Genomic DNA, 24,822 nt, shown 5'->3' with positions numbered 1-24,822 from the left:
AATCAGTCTAACAATTATTACTTCAGAGGTAGGAATTGCTGCTAACCCAGAGCCAAACCCAGAGTGAAAATCTAAACACTTAGAAAAGAGCAGTAACCTATCCAATGTTTGTTTACTGAAGCCGGAAAAGGACTAATGCATTTATCCAAGACCATCTAGAGTTAATTTATGAGTTGCTTTTTCTAGACTCTCAGCTCTATGGTGTGATACATATGTCTAGAAGATGCAGCCACTAAAGGAAAAATAAGAACAAAAACCCCAACCCTTGTTTTCACATAGGGCTTCACAGTTTTCTAAGCACTTTAAAATCCATTATTTCATTTGATCAAACAGGTACATCATATGCTACTACCATGCCATCAAACATGTTCTTACCCTTTGTGCTGGCCCATTCCGTGGGCTTGGTTCCTCTGGCTTTCCAAAGATACTGCCTCTGCCTGCAGGTCCTGCCCTGCCCAGAGCTGAGTCCAAGTGTTGAGGAGCTTGCGACCAAGAGCCTGGCATCCGCACACATTGAGATGGGTGAAACGGAGATGCGCCTCTGAATGGTGGTCGAACAGGATCCATTGAGGGGCTGCAGAGGTCACTGGTGTCAATCCTGTTCTGGTTGATTACCTGCCAACATTTTATAAGAGATGAAAGATTCCCAAATGTTTTTCTTTCCTTTCAAGACAGATTTACAAAGCTTAAAAAAAATTTATTTTTCTTTACTTTGGGTTAGACCAGTAATCTGACAAGCTCCTATAATATATTCACTTTAAAAGCTTCTCTTTGACCCCAGAATATTTTAAACACTCTTCATTAGCAATCCCTTAGAGGTCCAGACCCTCTTTGAACTTATCTATATTTTCCACCCAAACAGCCTCTCAGAAAACTCAGTACTGTAAGTTAATGACCTGCTGTAGAAGGAAGTACTTTTTACATATGAGGATGATCTTTTTTTAATCAACAAATTTATACTTAACATATTCACATCATAAAATTAAGCTGTCAATTAATATTTAGTTATCACTAACTAGGTTTGGTTTTTTGCCTCTCTTTTCCATACCAGATTCCTATTTTTCCAGTCTATTATCAAAACAAACTGTTCCACCCCCGTGATCTTAGTTGCTTCTTTGAATCTTTTTCCAATTCCTTTCTATAAAACTCTTCTTTCAAACTCCAACAGAACGAAGATCTCCAGGATACAGACCCTTTCTGCTTTGAGCCTACAAATGCTTGCTGAGTCTCACAGGTTTTATTCTTTCCCCAGGTAACCAGGGATGAAGCTCTCCAGGCCCCCAAAATCTGAGCTCCACCAGACCTCTTTAACATCATTTCATAACCTACAGGTTTCAGGACTCCTTCTTTAAAAGAATACCCTTATTGACCTGAGTGGCCCCTGATCCCTAAAGTATCTTTTTTTTTTTTTTTTAAGAATCTTTTTTAACCGCAAAGTTAAGCAAAATTCTTAACTTTTGAAAATTTGTCTTAAATATTAGCTACAGAAAATCCATGCATATAGAGAAAAGACACACAATTCATGAATCAAAAATATAGGGGGAGAAAACTGAGAAATGGCAAAAAAAAATTTTTTTAACTATCCTTTTTTGAAAAAAATTATAGTGTATCATAATTGTAAGAGCTATTTCCATTTCTCAAATGTTACAACCGTTTTTCCCTTTAATTACTAAAGCTCTTTTACTAGATTAGCCTAGTCTCTGCTCATACCTCCCAACCCCACCTGAGGAATTCAGAACAATCAGCTGCCTAACTGGTACACTCAGAAAAGTGTTACATGACCTAACAATTACAATTCTGGAACCCCTCCACCTTTCCCGCACTCCCATCATCACTTCTATAAATTCGGGTACCTCCCCCAAAAGGCCCTCCCTTAAGGCGGATTTTCTCATCTGATTAGTTAGCAGATATTAGTTAGCAGATATTTGATTAATATCTGATTAGTTAGCAGATATTTCGCGGACTACAGGGTCCCACAGGGAAAGTTCCAGACCAGGCTAGGGCTGCTTCTCGGCCTCTCGAGCTGCGGCCTCGCCTGGCGCAACATGCCTGAGGCCTAACCAAAGAAATGCCCTTTGAGGCAAATGCCACCCCTTTCTCCGCCAGAGAGTAAAGTACCTCCCTCGCCACCAGAGCTCTGCTGGGGGTCCTCCTGCTCTTTCACAACACTCACACCCACTCAAACCCGTTCCGAATGCCCTCCCTCCTCCAGAGCCGTAGCCTTCCCACCTTTCCGAGGGCCTGCGTTCCTCCCACACACCCAGCCTCAAATAACGACTTCCCGCCCCCGCCTCCGGCCCGGCCCCGGCCCCACCCAAAGCCCCATCCCACCTTGCGCCTGCCCTGGGCAGGAGGCGGTGCCTGGAGGGGGCAGGGAGGACACCGCTCAGCACCACATGCTCAAGCCAGAGCCCACCCCGGCCCTCGGCCTTCCTGGCCTTCCACACCTGAGCCCGGTCCACTCACCCGGGCTCGAGCCCTCGCCTGGCTCTGCCCGGCCTGAAAAGAACACTGCGCACGACACATCCGCCACGCCAAAAGATTCACATGCTCTAGACCCCAATTTCCGGTCCTCTCGCGGGGCCTCAGGGACTGAACTCATTGGCCAAATGATACGCTGCTCACCAGATCCAGTCATCTTATTGGTTTGTCAGCAAAAGGCGACTCACCTTTTCTAGCAGCCTAGCTCTACAGCGAAGGTGGTGTTCAAAATGGGAGTATGGAAGTTAGGAGTGAACATAAGGATTAAAATGTGTCGTATTTTTGAGTTCCTGACTCCCTTTCTGCGGAAAACTTATGTAAAAACTTTAGTTTTACACGCTGATTTGGAAATTGATTTGTCTCATTATCCCCATTGACACCCCCCCACGCCCCAGTTATTATATGGATGTAGGTGTGAATAGTAAAGAGAACGCGTTACTATTTATGCTCAGACACCTAATGATGTGGTTTCTGCACCTCAGTTTCCTTCTATGGGTGTAGAAGTACCCATTCATATGATTGTATGGAAATTAAATAATAAAATGGAATGTACTTACCATAGGAGTGATGTAGACAGCCCACAATGAATATAGGCCTATTACTGTTATTTATTATTTGTTGAGGTAAATGCCTAAATTTGTAGGCCAAGAAGAGCTTTCTTCAAACCGTATAAAATTATTGGTGATTAACTCTGCAGCTACAGAGTACTGTCACCCAAAGACATTAAGACTTTTCCCCTTTTGTCTACCGTTTTGGCAAATAACGGCGCCTCATTTCCTCCTCTCCCGACCCCCTTGCTGTCCCCTCCTGGTTTTAAGACGTGGTTGGAGTCTAGCTTCAGGAGGCCTTGGTTGGAAGAAGAGGGGTTCTGAGAGTGGTGCTGTAGAAATATCTAAAGGCTCTGCATAGAATAAGGCTAAAGGATTGACTTTACCTTTCCCGATTCCTAAATATCCCGTGCCCTGTTTTAATCCTTACATTTAAGGACTCCTTATCTTCTTCCCAAGTCAGAATAGAATCTGAAAATTACTGGGCCAGGCTGCCAGTAATTTTGGCAGGAATGTAATGGCAAGATGCTCCTTCACAGTTTGTAATGTTATTTGCTTACAGTAACATTGTAAGGTCTTCTACCCCACAACCTTCCTATCTTACAATGTTACGATGTTACGTTATAATGAAAAACAATTCTTAGACAGAATTCTGCTGCACCTTCAAACATTTAGTAACAAGTACACCCAAAAAGTCTTACAAACTGTTCTGTAACCTTGATGAAATCCCAGCTCCCTCTCCTTGTAGGTGCTTTAACCAAACCTTGCAGTAAGACTAATTGGATACAAATGAAACTCTGCTCAGAGGGCAGGATTCAGCAAATGGTTCTAGTCAAAGTAAGGCAACAAATTCTCAAATAATTTTCTGAACAAGGGTCTGTTTTAGAATCTAAACCAAGAGCACCATATATATATTTGGTTCCCTATATTTCTATATCTTATTCATGCAAGAGTAGGTGCCTCTGTACAATATTTCTAACCAATTCATACATCATGAATACTGCTTATTTCACCAAAGGAAAATCCATTTAGTGTCAGAGTTAATTAGAGTAAAAATGATTGAACTCTCTGAAGTGTGGATATCTGTCTAGAATCTTTGAAAAACTAATCAAGCTCTCCTGGAGTTAATATTTCCCATTAGGGTACATTGATTGTTAATTAACCATCTCTAGGGTATCGATTAAAATTAGCACACACATATTATACTGAAAAGATAAAGTGGTTTATAGTAAATTACAGATTTTTTTTAAACTCAAAAAAGTCATAACACTGAATTCTGTCCACTTGACCTTGCCAGGCTTTAAATCAGGGTGAAGATGGCTTCATACCTATGAGATCTGGATTTTCCCAGGCAGTAATGACTGGTCCTTTGTTCCAATAATACTTGCATTCTCACCATGTATCCTGATTTTTGTTGTTGTTGTTCTTGTTCAGAAAATAAGATCACCAGAGCCACAGCAGGATTAAGGGGAGAAAATCTTACTACCTGTTTGACCTAGAAATGACAGGGAGAATCTCATTTAAAGTTGACCTGTCTGAAGTATCTCTGGATTCCTAGCAAAGGTAAATGCAGATCTTCCCAGGAGAAATAAACCCTCAATCAGCCAAAACTCCCACACACACAAAAAAAGTGCCAATAAATATGAGCTCTCAAGAAAAAATAAAGCACAAAACACACTAGGCTTGATAAATAGAATGCAAATAACTCAATAAAAAATGAGAAATGTCAATAGATATTTTGACATGAGTAGCTAATAAACACATGAAAATAAGCTCTACACCATTAGTCCCTAGGGAAATACAAATTAAAACCACAATGAGATACTGTTTCACATCCACTGGAATGGCTATAACAAATAAGATACATAATGACAAATGTCAGGGAGGACGTGGAGAAACAGCAATTTTCATACATTGCTGGTGGGAATGTAAAATGGTGCAGCTTATTTGGAAAACAATTTGGCAATTTCTAAAAAAAATTAAACATAAAATTACTGTATCGACCAGTAATTCCACTCATATGTTAACCACCCAAGAGAAATTAAAAATATCTGTCCCCACAAAACTTGCATGTGAATATTCACAGCAGCATTATTGATAATAGCCCCCAAATTAGAAATATCATCATGAATGAATAGGCAAAATGTGGTATATTCACTAAATGGATAGATTTAGCAATAAAAAGAAACAAGCTGCTGAGACATGCTGTGATGTGGATAAATCTCAAAAACTTTATTAAATGGAAAAAAGCCAGGCACAAAATTGAGAGTGATGATTGTACAATTAAGTGACAATAACATGTGTGCCAGTTTGAATGCATTATGTCCCCCAAAATGCCATTATCTTTGATGCAGTTTTGTGACTTCATAACATGAAATGTCATAATATGAAATGTCCAAAAAAAAGCAAATTTGTAGAGACTGAAAGTACATAAGTGATTGCCTAAGGCTAGGAGTGGAAATGAGGAATAACTAAGTGGGCATGAGAGACTTTATTGGGGTAATGAAAAAGTTCTAAAACTGATTTATGGTGATGGTTGAACCCTCATTAAATTTAACAAAAAATATTGAATTGTTCACCTGAATAGGGTGATTTTTATGATATATAAAATATACCTCAATGAAGCTGTTTTTTTAAAAAAGCACACATTAGGAAACAAGCAGAAATAACAATAAACAGAACAAGGCCCATAAATATTTCAAAAATTAGAATCACTGGATAAAGATTATGAATAGGTAACTTTAATATATTTAAAGAGATAATGAGGGCAAACTTAAAGGTATGAGAATGGACAGGGGCGATGATTGTTAATGGAATTATAAGTATCAGTGCCACGCTGAAGGCAAACATGATGGAAAGTGGTTGTTTAAAGGCATGTATCCCACAGATTAGCACTACAAGTATAAATAAGAGTTTGCATGATATACTTCTAAGGTATGACACTGTTACAAACAGCTAACAACAGAGTGGTATATGGAAAAACAACCCATTACACATTATAGACTGCATTTAATAGGAATACCTTACCAGTACTACACTAATACTAGGAATGAATAATTAGGGGCTGATAAGAGCTTTGAGATTTTTTGTGTTATGATAATTGTTTAAAATTGAGTGATGATTGTACAATTAAGTGACGATAACGTGTGTGCCAGTTTGAATGCATTATGTCCCCCAAAATGCCATTATCTTTGATTCAGTTTTGTGTGAGCAGAAGTATTAGTGTTGATTAGATTGTAATTCTTTGAGCGTTTCCATGGAGATGTGACCCACCCAATTGCAGATGATAACTCTGATCAGATAATTTCCATGGAGGTGTGGGCCTGCCCATTCAGCGTGGGCCTTGATTAGTTTACTAGAGCACTATATAACCTCAGACAGAAGGAGTGAGCTAGCTACAGCCAAGAGGGACACTTTGGGGAATGCACAGGAGCAGCTTGCAGAGGCATTTTGGAGATGGCCTTTGAAAGCAGACTTTTGCTCTGGAGAAGGTGGTAGAGGACAAACGCCCCAAGAGCAACTAAGAATGACATTTTTGAGGAATGGCAGCCTAGAGAGGAACGCCCTGGGAGAAAGCCACTTTGAAACCACAACTCTGGAGCAGATGCCAGCCACGTGCCTACACAGCTAACACAGGTTTTCCGGAAGCCATCAGCCATCGCTCAGTGAAGGCAGACCCTTACCTTGGACACTTTATAGCCTTAAGACTGTTAACTGTGTACCCAAATAAACCCCCTTTATGAAAGCCAATCCATTTCTGGTGTTTTGCAAAAAGGCAGCATTAGCAAACAAACAGTGTGAGATACTGGAGAGAGAGAGAGAGAGGGAGGGAGAGAGGGAGAGAAAGAAAGCAAGAGAAAGAAAGAGGGAGGAAGGAAGGGAGGGAGGGAGGGAGGAAGGAAGGAAGGAAGGAAGTTAGTTAATTGAAACCATGAGTAAAGAGCAAAGGCTATCAAAACTGACCAGGCAGTGACTTGAGGGGACGGAACTATTGCAGCCATGACTGCCCAGCCAGGAACAGAGTTGAACAGTCATTGTCAGAATGTCAGGAAAAGACCGAATTGAGATCTTTCCCTTGTGAAGGGCACAGACCACCATGAAGGCTTGATTAAAAGGAGTGCAGACAGGTCGAAACCTCCTGAAGAAAAATCTGATGACTTGACTCTTCGATTTCAACCTAAAGAAGATAATAGAGACTAAAATGTTGGTGGGTGAAGTGATGAGAGAAGCTGCCTTTTCACTTGCTAAGGCCAAGTTCACAGCTGGGGACTTCAGCACCAGTTATCCAAAATGTGAATAAAGACCAACTGAAGATTCATGCAAAGAATAATAATGTAGCAGGAGTTATCTTGCCAGTGTTTGAACATTGCCATGAAGGAACTGACAGTTATGAACTAATTGGCTTAGCCAGAGGTGGGGAACAACTGGCTAAGTTAAAGAGAAATTATGCCAAAGCAGTGCAGCTACTGGTGGAACTAGCTTCACTGCAGACTTCCTATGTTACTCTGGATGAAGCTATTAAGATAACCAACAGGCATGTAAATGCCACTGAACATGTCATCCTTCCTTGGATTGAACAACCCCTTGCTTATATCATCACAGAGCTGGATGAGAGAGAGCAAGAAGAGTTCTATAGGTTAAAGAAAATACAAGAGAAGAAAAAGATTCTCAAGGAAACATCCAAGAAGGAATTGGAGAAGTGGAGAGCAGCTGGGGAGGCGATGGAGCTGGCTAATCCTCTGGCTGAGGAAAAGGATGAAGAGCTTCTGTTTGAATAATCTTTCCTGCTTGGTTCTTTCAGAAGCCCTAATACTGATTCCATTTTAATTCACGGTGTATAAGTGTGGTATGTGTGGCTATGTATTTTTTGGCCTGAGAGTTTCACTGGTGGTAAAATCTCCCTGGGCATTGGTCTATTGGATTACTTTTGCAGAATCACATTTCAGCAAACATTTATCACAGATAAGAGATTTGTAGAACCTGCCCAAGAACTTATAGAATTTACTAAGCAGAAGTGTCACCCTATTCCATTCACATCTGTGTTACAGGTAGTCTGCTTAACAAGCATATTAATAAATAACCCTTAGGAAACATCCAGTGGTCTCAGGCCAACAACAGCATACGTACCCTTTGTGCCTACTCACCTGCAAACAGTGATAGTATTTGATTGCAGCAGTCATCCTTGTATTACCATGGTACTTCTCTCCTCACGCTTTATGAATACCTTCACTTACTTTCCTTGCATGACAGGACTCTAGCCTCATCTGTCATGGGAGTTCTGCCAATTTAAATGTGACTATGGTACAAACAGAGTAAAACGATTGATTTAAAAATAAAAAATAAATAAAATTAAAAGTTGAGCAGGCAAATGTGAAAAGGAACCAAAATAGAAATTGCAAAAATGAATAACATAAAGATTGAAATTAAACACTCAAAAGAAAGATTACACAAGATAGCAGACATAGCTAAAGGGAGATGCCTCGAATTAGAAGATAAATCTGAAGACATTACCCAGACTGTAGCACAGAGAGACAAAGAGATGAAAAATATGAAAGAGAGGTTGAGAGACATGGAGGACAGAATTATAAGGTCTAACAGTTTGACAACATGGGTAAAAGAGAATATTCAAAGAGTTAATGGCTGACAATTTTTCAAAATTGAAGAAAGATACAAAGTGTTAGATTCAGGAAGTCCAGTGAATCTCAAGCACAAAAGTTAAAAGAAATCTACACTTAGGCACATCATATTTATACTGCAGAATACCAAAGCCAAAGAGAAGATCTAAAAAAGCAATCATAGAAAAAAAATTACCTGTAAATGAATGAAAATTGGACTAAGCAACAGTAATAGAATAAGCCTGGAAAACAGGCCTGAGAGGTTAAGGTAAAAGACAAAACCAAACCAAACCTATCAACCTAGAAACTTTGTATCTAGTGAAATTAGCTTTCCAGAACAAGGGTAAAATAAAATGTTTTCAGATAAACACAAATTGAGAGATTTATCTCCAAGAAACCTTCTCTAAAGAAACTTGTAAACACTAAAATGAAAGAAAATTACCCCAGAAGGAAAGTCTGAGATAAGGAGTTGAATTGAATAACGCAATAATAATGTCTAAAAAGTGGATGAAAGCCCAGTTTCTTCAGAAGGCAGGAAGGTAATAACAATTAGCTGAACACTCTGTAAGTATCCATTTAAAAAAATTAAAGAAATAAAATGCATATATCTCAAATCAATAGAAGAAAAAAATAAAATGATTAAAAAAAAAAAAAAAAAACCCAATTGGTTCAAACAAAAGGCAAGGAAGAAAACTAAATTGCAGAAAAATCTAGACAAAGAGAAAGCACAAAATACGCAGCAGAAATAAATCCAAATGTGTCACTAATAACAATAAATATAAAGGGTTGAACTTTCCAAGCAAAAGGCAAAGATTATTAGTCTGGATTCAAATATCAAAATCCAGCTGTGTGGCATTTAATAGAGAAAGATCTGAAGCATGATGATAAAGAAAGTTTGAAAATAAAAGGATAAAAAGGAAAAAAAAGGATGAGGCAAGCAATAACAAAAATAAGTTTGTGGTGTATTGATACCAGGCAAAATAATCTTAAAGTAAAAAGCATTATTACAGTAAAAGAGGATCACTTAATAATAAAAGATTCAATCCCACAGAACTTATAACAATTCTAAATTTATATTCATCTAATAACAGCATTAAAATATATAACCTGTGATAATAAGTCATTTGATTGATAAACACTGCAAACACTGAATGTTATCTAAAAAATCATATAAAAAACACACTTTTGTCAGGCTCTTAATTTGAGCAAAATTTGTATATACTTTCAGGCCTTAAGAGTTGATAGTTCCATTTATCATTTTGTAGATTAAGCTATCTATGTATGAAACAAAGCAGGAAAATATATTGAAAAGGGATTGTTTATAGAGGATGTCTTTAATGTGTTACATTTCTGAAATGTAAACATATTATTTTTAATATATACTTAAATAATATTTAAGAGAATCAAACAAGGTAATGATACAATTACAGTGCATGCATGTTGTTGATGACAAAAATAAAAACATTCTGGTGGTAAAAAATATATATATATAATCTCAAAAACTGATGAATACAGAGAGAAATAGAAAAAATATATACCACTAGATTGGTAGACAACATACCTATCTCAGCAATTGATCAAGCAAACCAAAAATCAGTGATTTTGAAAGATTTGAATAACACAGATAACAGGCTTAATTGGTTTTATTTATGTGTTTGCTATTTGTTTAACTGACAAACATTTACATAGGGCTCATTATGTAGCAGGCACTAAGAACTTGTATTAGGAACTGGGAAAGGTTCTGAGATGTTATTCTACCTGCAAGCTAATGTTAGCCTGCCATAGTTTCCTGGATGCTGGCAAAAGACACAAGACTCTTGGATCAGAGACAAATGACTTTATTACTCACAGCAAGAGCAACAACCAGAGTATCAGTATTTGCATAGGTTAGCCCCAATTCCCATAAAGCAATGCAAGGAAAGCCAGGTAATACCTGCAGACAAAGCAGGGTGCACTACAGGAGCTAGGTAATCTTTTATAATGGCAAACAAGCCTACCTGACCTTTGCTCTCGAGGGAGACACTGTCTCTGTCTTCCAAACTTGTTCACTATAGAAACATCCTTGAAAAAATAGTCAGGAATAAAGGAACTGTCTATAAGACATGCAGTAATGTGAGAAACCTGAGGAGCATTGTGTTCCAACAACATTCACTCTTTGTTTCTATCCATCTTGGCTTTTGGAGAATTTTCCCAGGGGTATGTCACTCTATTGCCACTCCAATTAACTGAAATTAGGCTGAAATCAAATCTGTTCAATTTGTCTCATGCAGGATTTAATTAAGGCTACTATCAATAGGGCTCCAAGCAGCAGGATGTGACCAACCTACAGAATTGCCATTAACCATGCCCCCAGGGTCAAGTGGCTTTCTCCTTAAGTTTCTGTATGGACCTTTTCACATGTATTAATCCAGGCACAGCAGGATATATTAATAATTGCACAGATTCTGCCCCGGCTCCCAAGGAGGAAGCCTAGGGCAATTCTATCATCCTTACCAACCCTGGCCAGTGTGTTGAGGCTGACCTGAATGCCTTCTAGAGCCAACACGGGGTCATTGGTCACCTTAGCTAAATTCAGGGACAAATTTCATACCACCTTGTCTAATTAGGTAACTCCTATCATAAGAATAAGTCCCCACAGAGTGCAAATCAATAACAAAGCCAGTTGTTCCTGAGTAACTAGAGGCAGTCTCATTTTGAGAACTCTGCAGTTATATGAGAACTATAAGACCTACAGATAAAGGTCTCTTATTAACTCAACTTAAGGTGCAAGTCACCATCTTCTTGGGAAGAAGGCAAGTTAATGCCCAGCTTCCACAGAATAAGTAAAATCTCAAGGGTGCTCATGATGCCTCTGGAAGGGAATAAACTGTTGTTTACAATTGTCATGCACACACCCCTCCCAAGGCGGGCTTACAGCCGTGGGGGGTGGGGTGGGGGTGGGCATGGTTTAAAAATGCTTCCAACCTGGTCTCCAAGCAAATTGTCAACTTAGGGTTCATAGCAGTTCAAATAACGGAGTCTTGTGCTTCTTTCTGGAATAACTGCTTTAGGGCAGTTTAACCTGATCCACTTGCCCACACCTCCAGCCAGAAGGAATTCAACCACCTGATGGAATGACTGAGTGATGGCTAGGGGAACAGGGGTGAGGAAGACATCCAGAAGTTTTGGGTGGAAGGTCTAGGACTTTGAGCCATTCCCTGCTGTTTCCAAAAGACTTCCAAGCTAACATTAAGGAAAATGGTTCCCAAATCAAGCCAGAGCTCATCTGGCAGGGGTTGGCTGACTCAGCAATCAGTAACCAGATTGCAACAGTTTGAGAGAACCAGGTATTTCTCTTTATGAGGAGGCTCCAGAGGCAACTGTGATGGACAAAGATCATTAATGTCCCTTCCTCCCCCAGACCTCCCAGGGACTGAAGTGTTCCCTGCCTGGTGCCAAAGTTGTTACTCTCCATCCAGGGCCACAAAATCAGTGTGTCCCCTTCTAGTAGCTATAAATTCACCTTTTGTCACACCCAGACCTTCTGTCCATAAGGGTCAGGTACTAGTATTTCATGTGGTTTCCAACAGATGTTGAGTATTGCTGTGTTTTCCTTGAAAATTTGGAATATTCTACAGTGCTCCATGGGCTTAATATTGGGGCACCCTATGGTGCCTTGGGGTATAATTTGGGAACTGCGGGTCTAACACAGAATTATTATTCTGTTTGGGGAATAAAATTCTTGGGAAAAAATAAAGATCAGTTGTCATATTTGATATTATTTAGTAATTAGTATAATTGTTAACAAATTGTATAAGGAGTTAATATTTTTTTAAAAAGTAATCAGGATTTACTTTGAAGCCTCTAAGCCCTCTTCTGGATGGGCAGCCACCAGGGGGTAAACCAACCAGGCTGGCTAGTTGCCTTTAGGAAAAAGAAGCAGCATGTAATCTGAGAATGGTCAGAAGGGAATCACAAATTTTCAAAACAGGTCTATATGATACCTGTTCTGGTTTGCTAATGCTGCTGTAACGCAAAATACCAGAAATGGATTGGCTCTTATAAAGGGGGTTTATTTGGTTACAAATTTTACAAATTTACAGTCTGAAAGCCATGAAAAATGTCCAAGTTAAGACACCAACACAAGTACACCTTCACTGAAGGAAGGCCAATAGTGTCTGGAAAACCTCCGTTAGCTGGGAAGGCATGTGGCTGGCATCTGCTGATCCTAGGTTGTGTTCCAGCTCCTCTCTCAGCTCGTGTGCATTCTTCAAAATGTTGCTCTTGGGGTGTTCTGTCCTCTCTTAGCTTCTCCAGAGCAAACACTGGGCTAGCACCTCCAAAGTGTCAGCAAAACTCTTTCAATGGCTGTCTCCAAAATGTCTCTCTTAGCCGCTCTTCTGCCCTTCTGTTTGTGAGCTCTTTTATAGGATCCCAGTGATTAAATTAAGACCCACCCTGAATGGGCAGGGTCCGTATCTCCATGGAAATAATTCAATCAAATGTTTTACCCACAGATGATTGAGTCATATCTCCATGGAAACACTCCATCTGCCCCCACAAGACTAAAGAACATGGTGTTTTGGAGGATATAATACATCCAAACCAGCAGAATACCCTATCTTTTCTTCTTGATTATTACCAAGGAAGCGGACAAGAAGGCATGATCTTTCTGAGAACAATCATATTCAGTGACCAAACTGCCTTCCTAACATATATGGACCAGGAGGTGAGGAAGATAAGAGTCAGAAATCGTACTGAGGAGGCCACTCCAACCAGATGCTTATGATGGTGGGGAATGTGGAAGGTCCATCAAATACCTTGAGTGGCTTGAGAGCCCCTTGTTGAGGGGCTTTTGTGATAAAAGGTGCATCCTTGTCAGATTGCAAATGTCCAGAAAGCTGAAAATATGCCAAAGATTTTTTTCAAGGCCCACAATGGTGCAGCCAGGGTCAGGTGATTGGACTGGAATAGCCAACACTGTAATCTGCAAAACTTGTCAACGCTGGTGACACTTGGGACCAGTAGTCAAGAGGAGGGAAAAGGTTCAATGGAAATCACCTGCTTCACCCTATACAATGTGGCCTTCCTTGCTGAGACACAGTTTAACTTTTATTAGGAGCTACCAGTCAAGCATGCAGTGGTAGCTTCTGCATCTGAAACTTATTTCTTTACTTTGTGCCCAGGCTATGGCGGTGGATATGCTGCCATGTCTGGTACAGTGATGGATCCAGGCATCAAAGGTGGCAATCTGGACAGTACAAGCTCAATCCACAGCTTTATTCCAGCTGTCCTCATCAGAAAATGGGCCCTTGCTGTGGGCACCTCTGTGAGTAACGCAGACAGTTCAATCAGCAACCATGATTTGCTTCCACAGTTCTTGGCCCCAAAGGGTATCTTTAATCTGCCAGTCTGTAGTTTTTCAAGTGTCAGACCAAACAGCCAGGCCATTGTCAATGGCCTGAGTATTGGCAAGAGGTACGAGAATGGCTTTGAGTTCTGCCTACTGAGTGGAGCAACCACACCTGTTTTTGCTTCCACATGGCTGTCACCGATGCTGAGCAGCCACAGCAGCCCAATGGACACCTATGAGTTTTGGCTTAGCCAAATCATGAACCAGGTCTAGGCATCTGGGGGAAACTCTGTGAATGGAGAGCCCCACTGAGCTTGTGGGTTTGTTTCAGGCTGTGGAATGAAGGATAAAATTTCCCTTAAAGAGATAGCTGTCATTATTTCATGTAAAGTTGAAATGTCACTGGGGCCAGTCCAGCTGCCTATCTGAATATACCATTTTCATTAGATAAGTGAGCCTTGTTGATTCCTTCCCACATTGTTAGTTGTTGAGTCTGAGTTAATTCATGCCAAAATGGGAGCTGTCAGTCACAAGACATCTATAGGCCAGGTGTTCAGTTTTGACAAAAACCCATTAGGAAGCTAAGAGCTGCTTTTCAAAAGCGGTGTACCTCTTAGCCACATCAAGGAGGCAAAAAGTCCAAAATCCTAAGGGGCACCTCCAGGTAGAGGTTGTCTCTCTTTCCCAAAGGCTCAAATCAGCAAACTCATCAGAGAGATTTTTAGCTCAAAGGAGTCACTGGATTTTTGGGGCCCCAAAGATACCAGCACTTTTCTAAATGCAGCAATTCCCAATTGGTATTTTTCTCTCTGGCATTTATAAGCATTCACAGTACATACGTGTAAAACGTCAATGCCAATGATACATTCAGCAGCAGATGCCACAACAGTGAATCGGCCCAAAGCACTTTCCACAAGGTCTGCCAAGTACCTTCTCCCTGGAAAGGTGAGTGTCATTCTTCCCCTGGGAGGAAACTAAGAAACTTTCAGTCATATCAATTTTTCTCTTCTGCATTTACTCAGTAATGTGGCTTTCAATTCTTTAGCACATATTTACAATCTTCACACAATAACAGTCATTCTTTACTTCTTTCAAAGAACTATTTTAAGTCCTGGGGATACTGGAACAAAACCATCTCATCACATAGCTTATGTTCTAGTGGTAACATCAGACAAAAAAAAAAAAAAAAAAAAGAAAAAGAAAAAAAGAAGAAATATGTAATATGTCACATAGTGATAAATGCTATGGAGAAAAAGAAGGCAGGATAAAGGCATAGGTGGCTCAAAGATGGGAGTTTACCAATTTATGTGATCAGGGAAAGTCCCAGAAGCTTGCAGGAAGAGAGGAAACACAACATGGAGATATCTAGAGAAAGTGGGTTCCAGGCAGGGCAGGGAAGAGAATGCAAAAGCCCTAACACTGGAGTTTGCTTGCTGTTATGAAAGTAGCAAGGAGGCCAGTGTGGCTGGAGTAGGATGACTGAGTAGGGCAGAACATGAGGTCAGAGAGGTAATGGAAGGATCCTATGGAGTCTTATAGATTGAACAAACTTTAGCTTTTACAATGAATGAGATGGGAAGTAGTATGATAGGCCACATTTTACCAAGATCTCTCTGACTACTGTGTTAAGAGCAGACTGAGAGGGTAGGGGCAGGGTGTAAAAGCAGGCAGATCTTTTAAGAGGCAACTGTAAACTCCCACAAGAGGATGTCAGTTTGGCTGAGAGAGAGTGTGTTGGAGATGGTGAGAAGTGATAACATTTTAGATGAAGACTTTTTGAATATTTTAAAAATACATAACCACAATACCATCATCTCAGTTCAAAAAAGTAACAATAGTATCATCAAATATCTAATAAATATATAAATATCCCTGATTGTCTCTCTCTTTTTTACAACTTGTTAGAATCAGTATCCACTAAGGTCCATAAACTGCAACTGACAGACATTATCGCTTATCTTTTTAAATCTATAGGTTCCTCCTCCATTCCTCCCTTTTTTTCCTTACAATTTGTTGAAGAAACTGGGTCATTTGTCCCATAGACACAATCTGGATTTTGCTGACTGCATCCTCCAGGGTTCTTTTAACATGTTTCTCTGTTCCCTGCTATTCCTGGAAATGCATAGTGAGGGTTGAGTTGCCTATTAGAAATACAAGAAAGAGATGGTGAGTAGGCAGTTGGATATACAAGACTGGGATTCAGTCAAAAGGTCCAGGCTGGAGATTATAAATTGAGAGTCACAGACATATAGAGAGCTTAAAGCTATGATTCAGGAGATCACTAAGGAAATTAGGGAAGACAGACAAGAAAAGACAAAGCGCACAACCAGCGAGATAAAGAGGGAATGAAGCTAGGACAGTGACCCCAAAGCCAAGAAAAGGTACTGAAAGAAGGGACAGTGATCAGCTCTATCAAATGTGGTTAATAGGTTCAGTAAGATGAAGACTGAAAATGTATCAGTGTGCCAGGCAAAAAGAATGTTACAGGTGACCTGTAAAGTGCCAGTTGGGTGGAGTCGTTAAAGGCTGATTGGAATGGGTGGAAGAGAGAATGGATGAGAGGAACTGGAGACAGGATGTAAAGACAATTCCTATCAACAAGTTTTGCCTCATAGAAAAGCAGAGTCAAGAGGTGATAACAGTAGGAAATTTGACCCTGAGGGAGAATTTGTTAGTTTTCAAGATAGGAGCCATCACAGCATATCAGCATATTTGTATGCTGTGCCACTGACCTAACAGGGAACTTGATATTGGGAAAAGCCAAGGACCCGATGATCCCTGGCAATAAGCCCCAGAATGCCACGGTCCGCAAGGACAAAGCATCACCTTGCTCACGCCTTGATTTTGAACTTCTCTGTAGCTTCAAAACTGTGAGCCAATAAATTCACTTGTTTAAGCCAACCCACTGTATGGTATTTGTTTTAGCAGCTGGGAAACTAAGACACTCATCAACAGGGAAGAACTGTATTTTTGAGTGAGATAAAGCACATGATAAACTAACCTAAAGTTTATATTATAAATAACATATAAAATTTGAGTGTGAAAGAATAAATGAAATGTTAAAACTGGCTTTCATGGATATGTTTCCAAGGAACCCTTTCTGCTCCAGTCCTCTATGAATCAGAGAAGAGACCAGAACATCACCATCCAGTAGCGCTTACGTGCGTTTTTAGCTACTGGCACAGAAGGGGCTAAATTCCCCTTATAACCAATGACTGGGCAGATGGAGGAGCTTGGTGTAGGGAAAGTCCTTGCCACAGTGAATAAAAAATAGGGTCAAGGAACAAAAAGAGAGACTAAAGGAAGATGTATCCAAAACCTCTAGGGTCACCTAAAAGTCAGAAAGAGGCTGTTCTTACTGAGCCTCTATCCCTTCATCCCTGTTCCACATGCAGTTTGGTAAAATCAAAGCCAAATGGTAGCGTCTAACAGCCATAGAACACTGTTGCCTGAGGGTTTGCCCTAACCTCTAAAATGTCTCACCCAGCTGAACCAGGGAAAAATTCAGGACTTGCTGACAAAGGAAGAGGGGAAAGAAGCTGTTCCTCCAGGGACTATACATCGGAAGGACCAAGAGTACAACAACCTGGTAAAGAGAACACCACCACCAACCCATAAACTGAAAAAATACATGTTGCCAACCGAGATGGGATCCAATATGAGTGGGTGGACCTGGTGATGGTAGGACAAAAGGAAACAGAAGGCGGACCTCTCAAAGCTTTAGAAGTAGTATGTCACTCATAAAGTGTCAGAGGCTCCTGAATTTCTATCTTACCAACTGTTGTTTGTGAGCAGTTATTTGACTTAGTGTGGTGATAAATCGGAGTGGTCACAATTTCTTTTTGAGAAATATTTGAACGGGACCTAGAAGATTACTGGCTACTTATTGTGCGGGTAGGGGTATGGGTGGGGAGAATGAATCCTGGAACCACCATGTCATCCTAAGTTTTTTGGGGGATGCTGGAAGGAGTCTTTGAATTCTTCACTTCTAACAGAAACTTCAGCTACTGCCTCACACCAATAAACAGGAAGTACTTGCCTAAGAGTGACCAGAAGACAAAGGGCACAGAATGGCCTGAACCTGTACATCCAGAGCATCAGCCCTGGATGGGGTGGGCCTCAGAGTAGGAATGAAGGGATAAAAGTGGGGAACTGAGCAGCTCTATTCACTTTTGGGAGATTCCTGGAATATTTTGTTTGAAAGTAGACTCAGGCAAAGAGAAAGGAAACTAACATTTATTGAGTGCCTACTGTATATTCTGGCCTTGTGCAAGGAGTTTTTTATTTACAATATTCCATTTAATTCCCACACCAACCCTGTGAGGTAGGTATCATCCTCATTTTTGTCAGATGAGGAATATGAGGCTCAGAAAGGTTAGGTAGTTTGGCCAAGGTCACACAACTTATAACCGATGGACCTGGGACTGAGTACTAGGTCTCAGACTCAGAAATTCCCTGCTCTTCCTCCTACCTCTCTCAGGAAAAAAGAGGGAGCCGAAGCAGAAGCAACAGTCCTTATACCTCCTACCCTGAGCAACAAGAGGTCACCAAAAGAAAGAACCTGTACTTTTCCAGTCCCTCTCCTCTCTACCTTGGGAGGATATAGTCAGTTTAAGAGATAAGACATAAATATAAAAATAAATAAAAGGGACAAGTCCCCCAGGAGTGAGAATTTGCAGCTCCTTGCTGTCGGTCGGTTATTGTGCCATTCACAGCTGCTGTGGGAGGAAGCCACTTGGCATGTGGGCCCTGTGGGGAAATTGGGGCAATGGCTGCCAAAGGCTGGAGTGGGTGGGCTAAACAGACCCCTTCTGGGTCTCAGATTCGAGAACAAAACGTCTGGAGCAGGCAGTAGTCGTGGGCACAGTCACTATCATCCTCCATCTGCTCATTTTACCGGTGTTTGTGATCCAAGAGGGATTCAAAATCAGGAGAACATACAAGTTTGTGTTTCACATGTCCCAGAACTGTCATCTCACCCGTCCTGCTGTCCCCAAGGCCCACGGACACCAGCTCCTGTCAATCAACAGAGAGAGCAATGAGAACCAAAACCTTATGCCTCCATCATTCAGTCCTATGAAATTTTAATGTGATATTCCCAACAACCCTCTCCCTTAGAACTGACTCTTCCACCTCTTTAAAGAGACTTTAACCCTAAGGGCTCTCACCTGCAGGAAAGAGCAGGAAGTTCCCATAGTTACATCCAGAGTCACCTTGCCCAGGAGGAGTTGCACCTTTCCTGACTTGCGGATGAGCAGTTTGCCAACCTGACCCTCTGCCAGGTCACCCAGAGTGCAAGTATTCTCTGCCAGCTTGGCTTCCTATGAAACGAATGAGAGGCAAGAAACTGGGTAAGGAGCTACTTCACTCATCTTTCATGAACAAACCCCATTCCATCTCCCTAAGAAAAGCATCAGGCAGCAAAGATCAAAATAAGATCCCCAAATAGGGCCTTTTCCTATGGCTGACTGCCATTGGTTTAAAAAACAAAATCCACAGCAAACAAACAAAACAACAATGGACAAAAAAATCAGTAACTGCTGCAGCTGGATGACGGTAGTACAAGGATTTTACGTTCTCATTTATACATACTCAAAATAACACACATACACAACTGGGGTTGGAAGTACAAAGCCCCAAGAGCCTTGCAGGAACAAAGAACAAACGCATATTATTCTCTCGTTTTAGCTCGGGAGGCACACCTTTGCTTCCCCCTCCAGGCCACTATTTTCCTTCCTGGTCACTCCACATTTTCACAGAATTCATTCCTGATCATACCCGGTCTTTCTCCTGCTTTATAACCACCATCTGTCCATCCTCGCCCTGCACCTCTGTCTTGACTGGCTTGATGTCCTGAGTGGGCGGCTGGCCGGGGAGGGTGTCGGGCAGCTGGAGGAATAGCAATTCTTCCTCCTTGGTGAGACTCAACTCCCTGAGCAGCTCTGCCACAGATACATCCTTCGGGAGGCCCGGGGTCTTTCTGGCTGCTCTGGGAGGAGCCTTCATCTTGGCCTCCTCCTCTTCATCTCGTGGCTCCTCTTTCACTGCCCAGGATGATACAAATGGAAAGGCTGTCATACAGCTTCCTTCTCTGTCATCTTCACAGTACCCATCCCTTCCCCCACATCTGCTCCACTGTCACTCACACAGGAAGCTGCAGGGAGATACTGGTTATGGAGAGGGACAAGAGACAGAACATTTAAGAGTTATGTGACTTATCTAAAAAGGGATTTCAGATGCTGGGCCTACTGATCCATGTAAGCACTTGAACCCTCAGAAAGTGAGAATTTAGCAACTTTTTTCGGGTCATGTGTTTTATAGCTAGAATGGGAAAGGACCTACTTATTAGCAGCAGTCTGGGAGGTTCTGTATAAGGGACTCCTGAGGGGCAGCCAGAGAAAGGGCAATGAGAAGTTAATTGACACAGAATACCTTTCACAACAGGGACATCCACTTCCATGTCCTCTTCCTTGGGGCCAGCCAGCCAAGGTTTAACATCTGCTTCTTCATTCTCTTCCTTAAAAAGCCACCCTGAGTGAGCCAGAGGCAGCTGCACAGGCATGTTTCGAGTGTCATTCCTCAGCCCAGGGTCATCGATGAACTGCCAAAGAAGAGTCAGATGGGTCACATTGCCAAGGAAGAGCCAGCACAAGTACCCATACTGGAGTCCACCTAAGTCCTTTTCTAACCAGAGTCCTGCCGCTCAACAGGAGTCCAGGACATCAGAAAGCTCATCTTCTCCTAACCCTGGTTCCCCAGAAGTTCTTTACCACAGCCACAGAAGCCCCTCCTCCCCTGTTCCCTGGTACCTACGTCATCCTTCTCCAGCATGCGCAGGATCTGTTTTGTTTCTTCATCTGTCTCCCTTTTCTCTTTTTTGATGTTGATGATATGAGAGGGCCCCATGTCTGACATGTCCACTGTCTTATCCCAGTTCCCTGTGGGAAATCACCCAGTTCACCAGGGATAAGGAAGAGGCCAGTAACAAGGAAAACTAAACTGGGAGCAAGGAAATTCCACTGTCCTTGCCCTTCTCTTAAGCATTCTGAATTGAAATCCACCATCCATTCCTTCCTCCCAGACCCCTGTGGTTTTATACCTTTCTTCTTCATCATTTCAGCTGGGCCCTGCTCAAAGATGGAGTGGGACTGGATCACTTCTGGACGACCACGGCCCCGTCCATGCCCTTCTCGCTGTCGGTCCCTATCCCTTTCACGCTTCTCCTTTTTGATGGTAACTTCTTCCTTGGGCCTGGAAAAGGGAATGGATTAAGAGAAACCACTCACTCTGCCTCACAGAACTGCCTCTCACACCATTCCACTCCAAATGAACACAGTTCATGAGCCAATAGCTTCATTACGAGGTGGAGAATCCAATCCTAAGCCTAACAATTTTTTCACTTCCTCAATGAGACAGGGTCCTTTCAGTTTGCTTTACTTTACTTTTTGTTAAGAGTATATATTAGAATTATGATTGAGTTATAGAAACTGCCCCTAAATGTAGATTTTTTTTGCATTGACTAAAAGCAGGAAGGTTGTAATGGTAAGGAACTTGAAGGAAAATTTGATACATCTTTGTCTAATTAGTGGTTCTCATTTCTGGCTATATATGAGAATCACTCCATTCCACAAGTTAAATCTCAATTTTTAGACATTTTTTTTTAAAGGCTTGTACATTAGAATCACCTGGGAGACAGGGTTGAAAATCACTAGTGAAAAATGAACACGTACGTTTAAGTTCCTGAACCACACACCTAATTGTATCCCAGAAGCCCCAAATTCAGAGCAAGTAAATCAGGGGTAGGTATTCAGAAGGCCTAGCTACTTACTCTTCCTTAATCTTCCGACTGATGATGTTTGGGGTGAAGGTTTTCTGAAAGTAAAATACAAGAATCACTGCTTTGATAAGTTCTAACCCCAAAGTACAGAGGAAAAGAAAAATTCCCAAAGGGCATCTTCCAAGGACTAAGACCACCATGGCTCTCTTACACATTTTGGACACTGTTGTCAGATTTATAGAGATGGGCACGTGCCTGAAAAGAAGGAACATTGCACCATGGTGGCAGTGGATTTACATAAAGATGACTGGGATACCAAAAAGCCATTTTTAACTAGCAGCATCAGCTTGTGCCCTCTAAAAGGAATGCCTCCTTGGCTTCTAAAACCAGAAACTTATCTAGTCTCACCTCTTGTCTTCAAACTGCTATAAAGACCAGTCAGTATCATAGGAAAACAGTTGTAGTAGACAGAGATCTGCCAGCACTCACAAAATTGATAGTTAGACTACCACCAGAATTTCCCAAGGCAAAGTTAAGTCTCTCAAAACAGACTATTTTATACTTCTGGCATTTTTCCCTCTTCAGGGCTACCCTTTACATCTATAGGCATAAACATAATGGGCGAGGATATAGAATCTCTAATTGCCATGTTTGATTCATTATGCTCTAGTTTGTAAGTGTGCACACTGGGATCCATTGAGAGTTCAGAACTCTCTAAAATTGCAGGCAAAAGTTTATGCCTTCTTGCCTTTCATGGGCTTCTCAGCTGTCTGAAACACACGGTAGAAGAAACACTGCTCCAGTTCCTTCAGACATCTTGGGCTAATTAGGATTCTATGCCCCTCCGCCACTCTGGGAATTATCTCAACATCTTGTACCCAGCATCTAGACTTGAAAGTACGACAGGCTTCCCAGAATTTAAAGACGGGTAAGCAGAAGTTCGGGCACAAGATTCATAAGGGGCCCACACCACGCCTGGCACAAAGTAGGCCTAGATGAACATTAGTTGAATCCCAGGGGCCTGGAATTCAAGAGAGTTGGGTTTCTTTGGAAAGGTGACGTCAGGTACCTTCTTGACTCCCCCGAGGGTGAGGTCCCTGGAACGGATGGAGGGAAGGCGGCCCGGAGTGAGGGGGGGCGCCGGCCGCCTCCCGATAAGCCCCCGGGCCCCAGAAAGAAGGGGTCGGGGCCCTCCCGGGGCGCTGGGCTCGCCCGCGGCGTTTCCTTCCGACATGTTGCCTGGGAGAGAAAGGAGCCAAGGAGCAACGAGGTCACTCGACGGGTCGGACACGCAGACCCTGGGCGGAACCCCACCCACGTGGCTCCCGCCCCCAGACAGCGCGTCCCACCAGACTAGTCTCAGCTCCTCCCTCTCCCACGTGGCGAGTCTCCTGGACCACCCCGGCTCAAGGCTTTGGGCTCGCGACCCTAGCCGGCCTCGGCCCGCCCACTCCCCCGGCCGTCCGGCCAGGCATGAGTCAGGGACGTACCCTAGAGCACCCAGACTGCGGCTCCACACCACGCGCGTCACTTCACCTCCGACGCGGCCCGTAGCCGGCCCTCAGTTTCCACGCTGGGCGGAAGTCTGCGTGGCAAGACCCAGGCGCCGCCATTTTGCCGCGGGGCGGAAGTGAGGTTCGGTGGGCGGGGCCGGGCCACAGTATTTATTAAGCGGCGCCTCGCTCTCCTCTGCCTTCTCTTCCCGGTTCTTCCCGGAGTCGGGAAAAGCTGGGTTGAGAGGGCGAAAAAGGATGAGGGGAAGGGTCTAGGTTATGCTACGGTTCAGCGCTCGGGGTCTGGCCCGGGGTGGGAGCTGGAGGCGACGAGCTCAGGGCTGGGGCCTTGGCGATCGCCAAACCACAATGTGGAAATTAGCCGCCGCAGAGCCTCGGAGCAGTAGGGTCGGAGCAATAGGGTCGCTGCTCGGGGTGGGGCGAGGGGCGCAGGGCAGAGAGCGAGACCCGGACTCAGAGTCGGGGGAACCTGGGCCAGGGCTTAGCCGTACCCGCCACAGTTGCGGCTGCGGGTTCTGGATGATGACCTTGGAGTGGTCACTGCACCTCTAGGTGGTGGCCTCGCCCTCGCTGTGAGGATCCTTCCCTGAACCCTTGGTAGGGTCCTGAGGTGGGGCTGTGGAGTTTGCTGATGCAACTGCAGCGGATAAACCGGGTGCCTAATGGCACCCAGACTTGGCTCACGACTGCGTGCGCTTGTGCCTGGATGGAACCTGAAAAACAAAGTTTGCTCTGCTGGAGGGGCGAGTGTTAAAAACTTTTATTGTGACTCCAGTGCTTGTGGTTTAACATAAAAAAAATCCTTTAATGTTATCCCCCTCACATACACCATGTAAAAACCATATAACAACATTACAGAAAGTTTGAGGAAAGGAAAACATTTCTACTAGAATTCCACCATGGAATACTGCTATCAAAATTCTTGTGACATACTTCATTCTCCTTCATAGAGCTGTCATATTGTCCCACAATTTTGTATCCTCCTTTTTCAAATAACTTTTCTTTGTTGTTGCATCAAAATGACTCAGATGTTCTCCGTGGAGTGGGTATATCAGGATTTACCAATTTCCCTGTTATTTGGACATTAGATTGTTTCATCATCTGTTGTAAATAACACTGCATTGAACATTGGGTGCATTTAACATTTTCCTTCTTTGGAATATTTCCTTAGGACAAATTACCAGACCTGGGATAAGTGGCCTGAAGAATATTTGCATTTTTTAACAAAGAAGCCTTTTTATTTTCAGATAATGGTAGACACACATGCAGTTGTAAGAAATAATGCAGAAAGATCCCAAGTACTGTTTACTCAGTTTCCCTCAATAGTAACAATATCACAGTCAGAATATTGACACTGATATAGTCTAGATACGAAACATTTCCATAACCACAAAGATCTCTTCATTTTGCCCTTTCATAGCCACAACCATCTCACCACCACCCCATCCCTGGTAACCACTAATCTGTTCTCCATTTCTATAATTTTGTTATTTTAAAAATATATAAATATTCTATATGATTCCTTGGGGTTGCATTTTTCACTCAGCATAATTCC

At 42.3% G+C, this 24,822-nt stretch overlaps 2 protein-coding genes and 1 pseudogene across 7 annotated transcripts in view; 1 reads left to right on the top strand and 2 right to left on the bottom strand.

Moving 5' to 3' along the window:
• The window catches only part of PIWIL2 (piwi like RNA-mediated gene silencing 2), a 186,434-nt gene extending 170,335 nt beyond the window's left edge, over positions 1-16,099 (bottom strand). For 3 of the 6 annotated variants that reach the window (XM_037813455.1, XM_037813456.1, XM_037813454.1), the window contains exons 1-4: positions 14,816-14,871; positions 8,174-8,325; positions 4,358-4,524; positions 376-615 (exon numbers count right to left, since the gene is read on the bottom strand). In XM_037813455.1, coding sequence (XP_037669383.1) covers positions 376-567 — 192 coding nt within the window. In that variant the 5' untranslated portion in view covers positions 568-615; positions 4,358-4,524; positions 8,174-8,325; positions 14,816-14,871. Of the gene's footprint in view, positions 1-375; positions 616-2,331; positions 2,485-4,357; positions 4,525-6,992; positions 8,124-8,173; positions 8,326-14,815; positions 14,951-15,983 lie in introns of those variants that run through there. The other 3 variants (XM_037813457.1, XM_037813458.1, XM_037813459.1) reach the window with 3 other exon arrangements.
• LOC119516931 lies at positions 7,072-7,807 on the top strand (annotated as a pseudogene).
• Positions 14,973-23,382, bottom strand: POLR3D (RNA polymerase III subunit D). The gene is made up of 9 exons (XM_037813463.1): positions 23,244-23,382; positions 22,823-22,992; positions 21,805-21,848; positions 21,076-21,227; positions 20,790-20,914; positions 20,409-20,577; positions 19,755-20,020; positions 19,145-19,297; positions 14,973-18,992 (listed from the first exon to the last, which is right to left on the bottom strand). The coding sequence occupies exons 2-9, from the start codon at positions 22,985-22,987 to the stop codon at positions 18,870-18,872; spliced, it is 1,197 nt and encodes a 398-aa protein (XP_037669391.1). The 5' UTR covers positions 22,988-22,992; positions 23,244-23,382; the 3' UTR covers positions 14,973-18,869.
• Between the last annotated feature and the right edge of the window lie 1,440 nt (positions 23,383-24,822).

This window comes from Choloepus didactylus, chromosome 20 (assembly GCF_015220235.1).
Source record: "Choloepus didactylus isolate mChoDid1 chromosome 20, mChoDid1.pri, whole genome shotgun sequence".
NCBI classification, from domain to species: Eukaryota; Metazoa; Chordata; class Mammalia; order Pilosa; family Megalonychidae; genus Choloepus; species Choloepus didactylus.
This window is presented reverse-complemented; position numbering and strand designations above follow the sequence as displayed.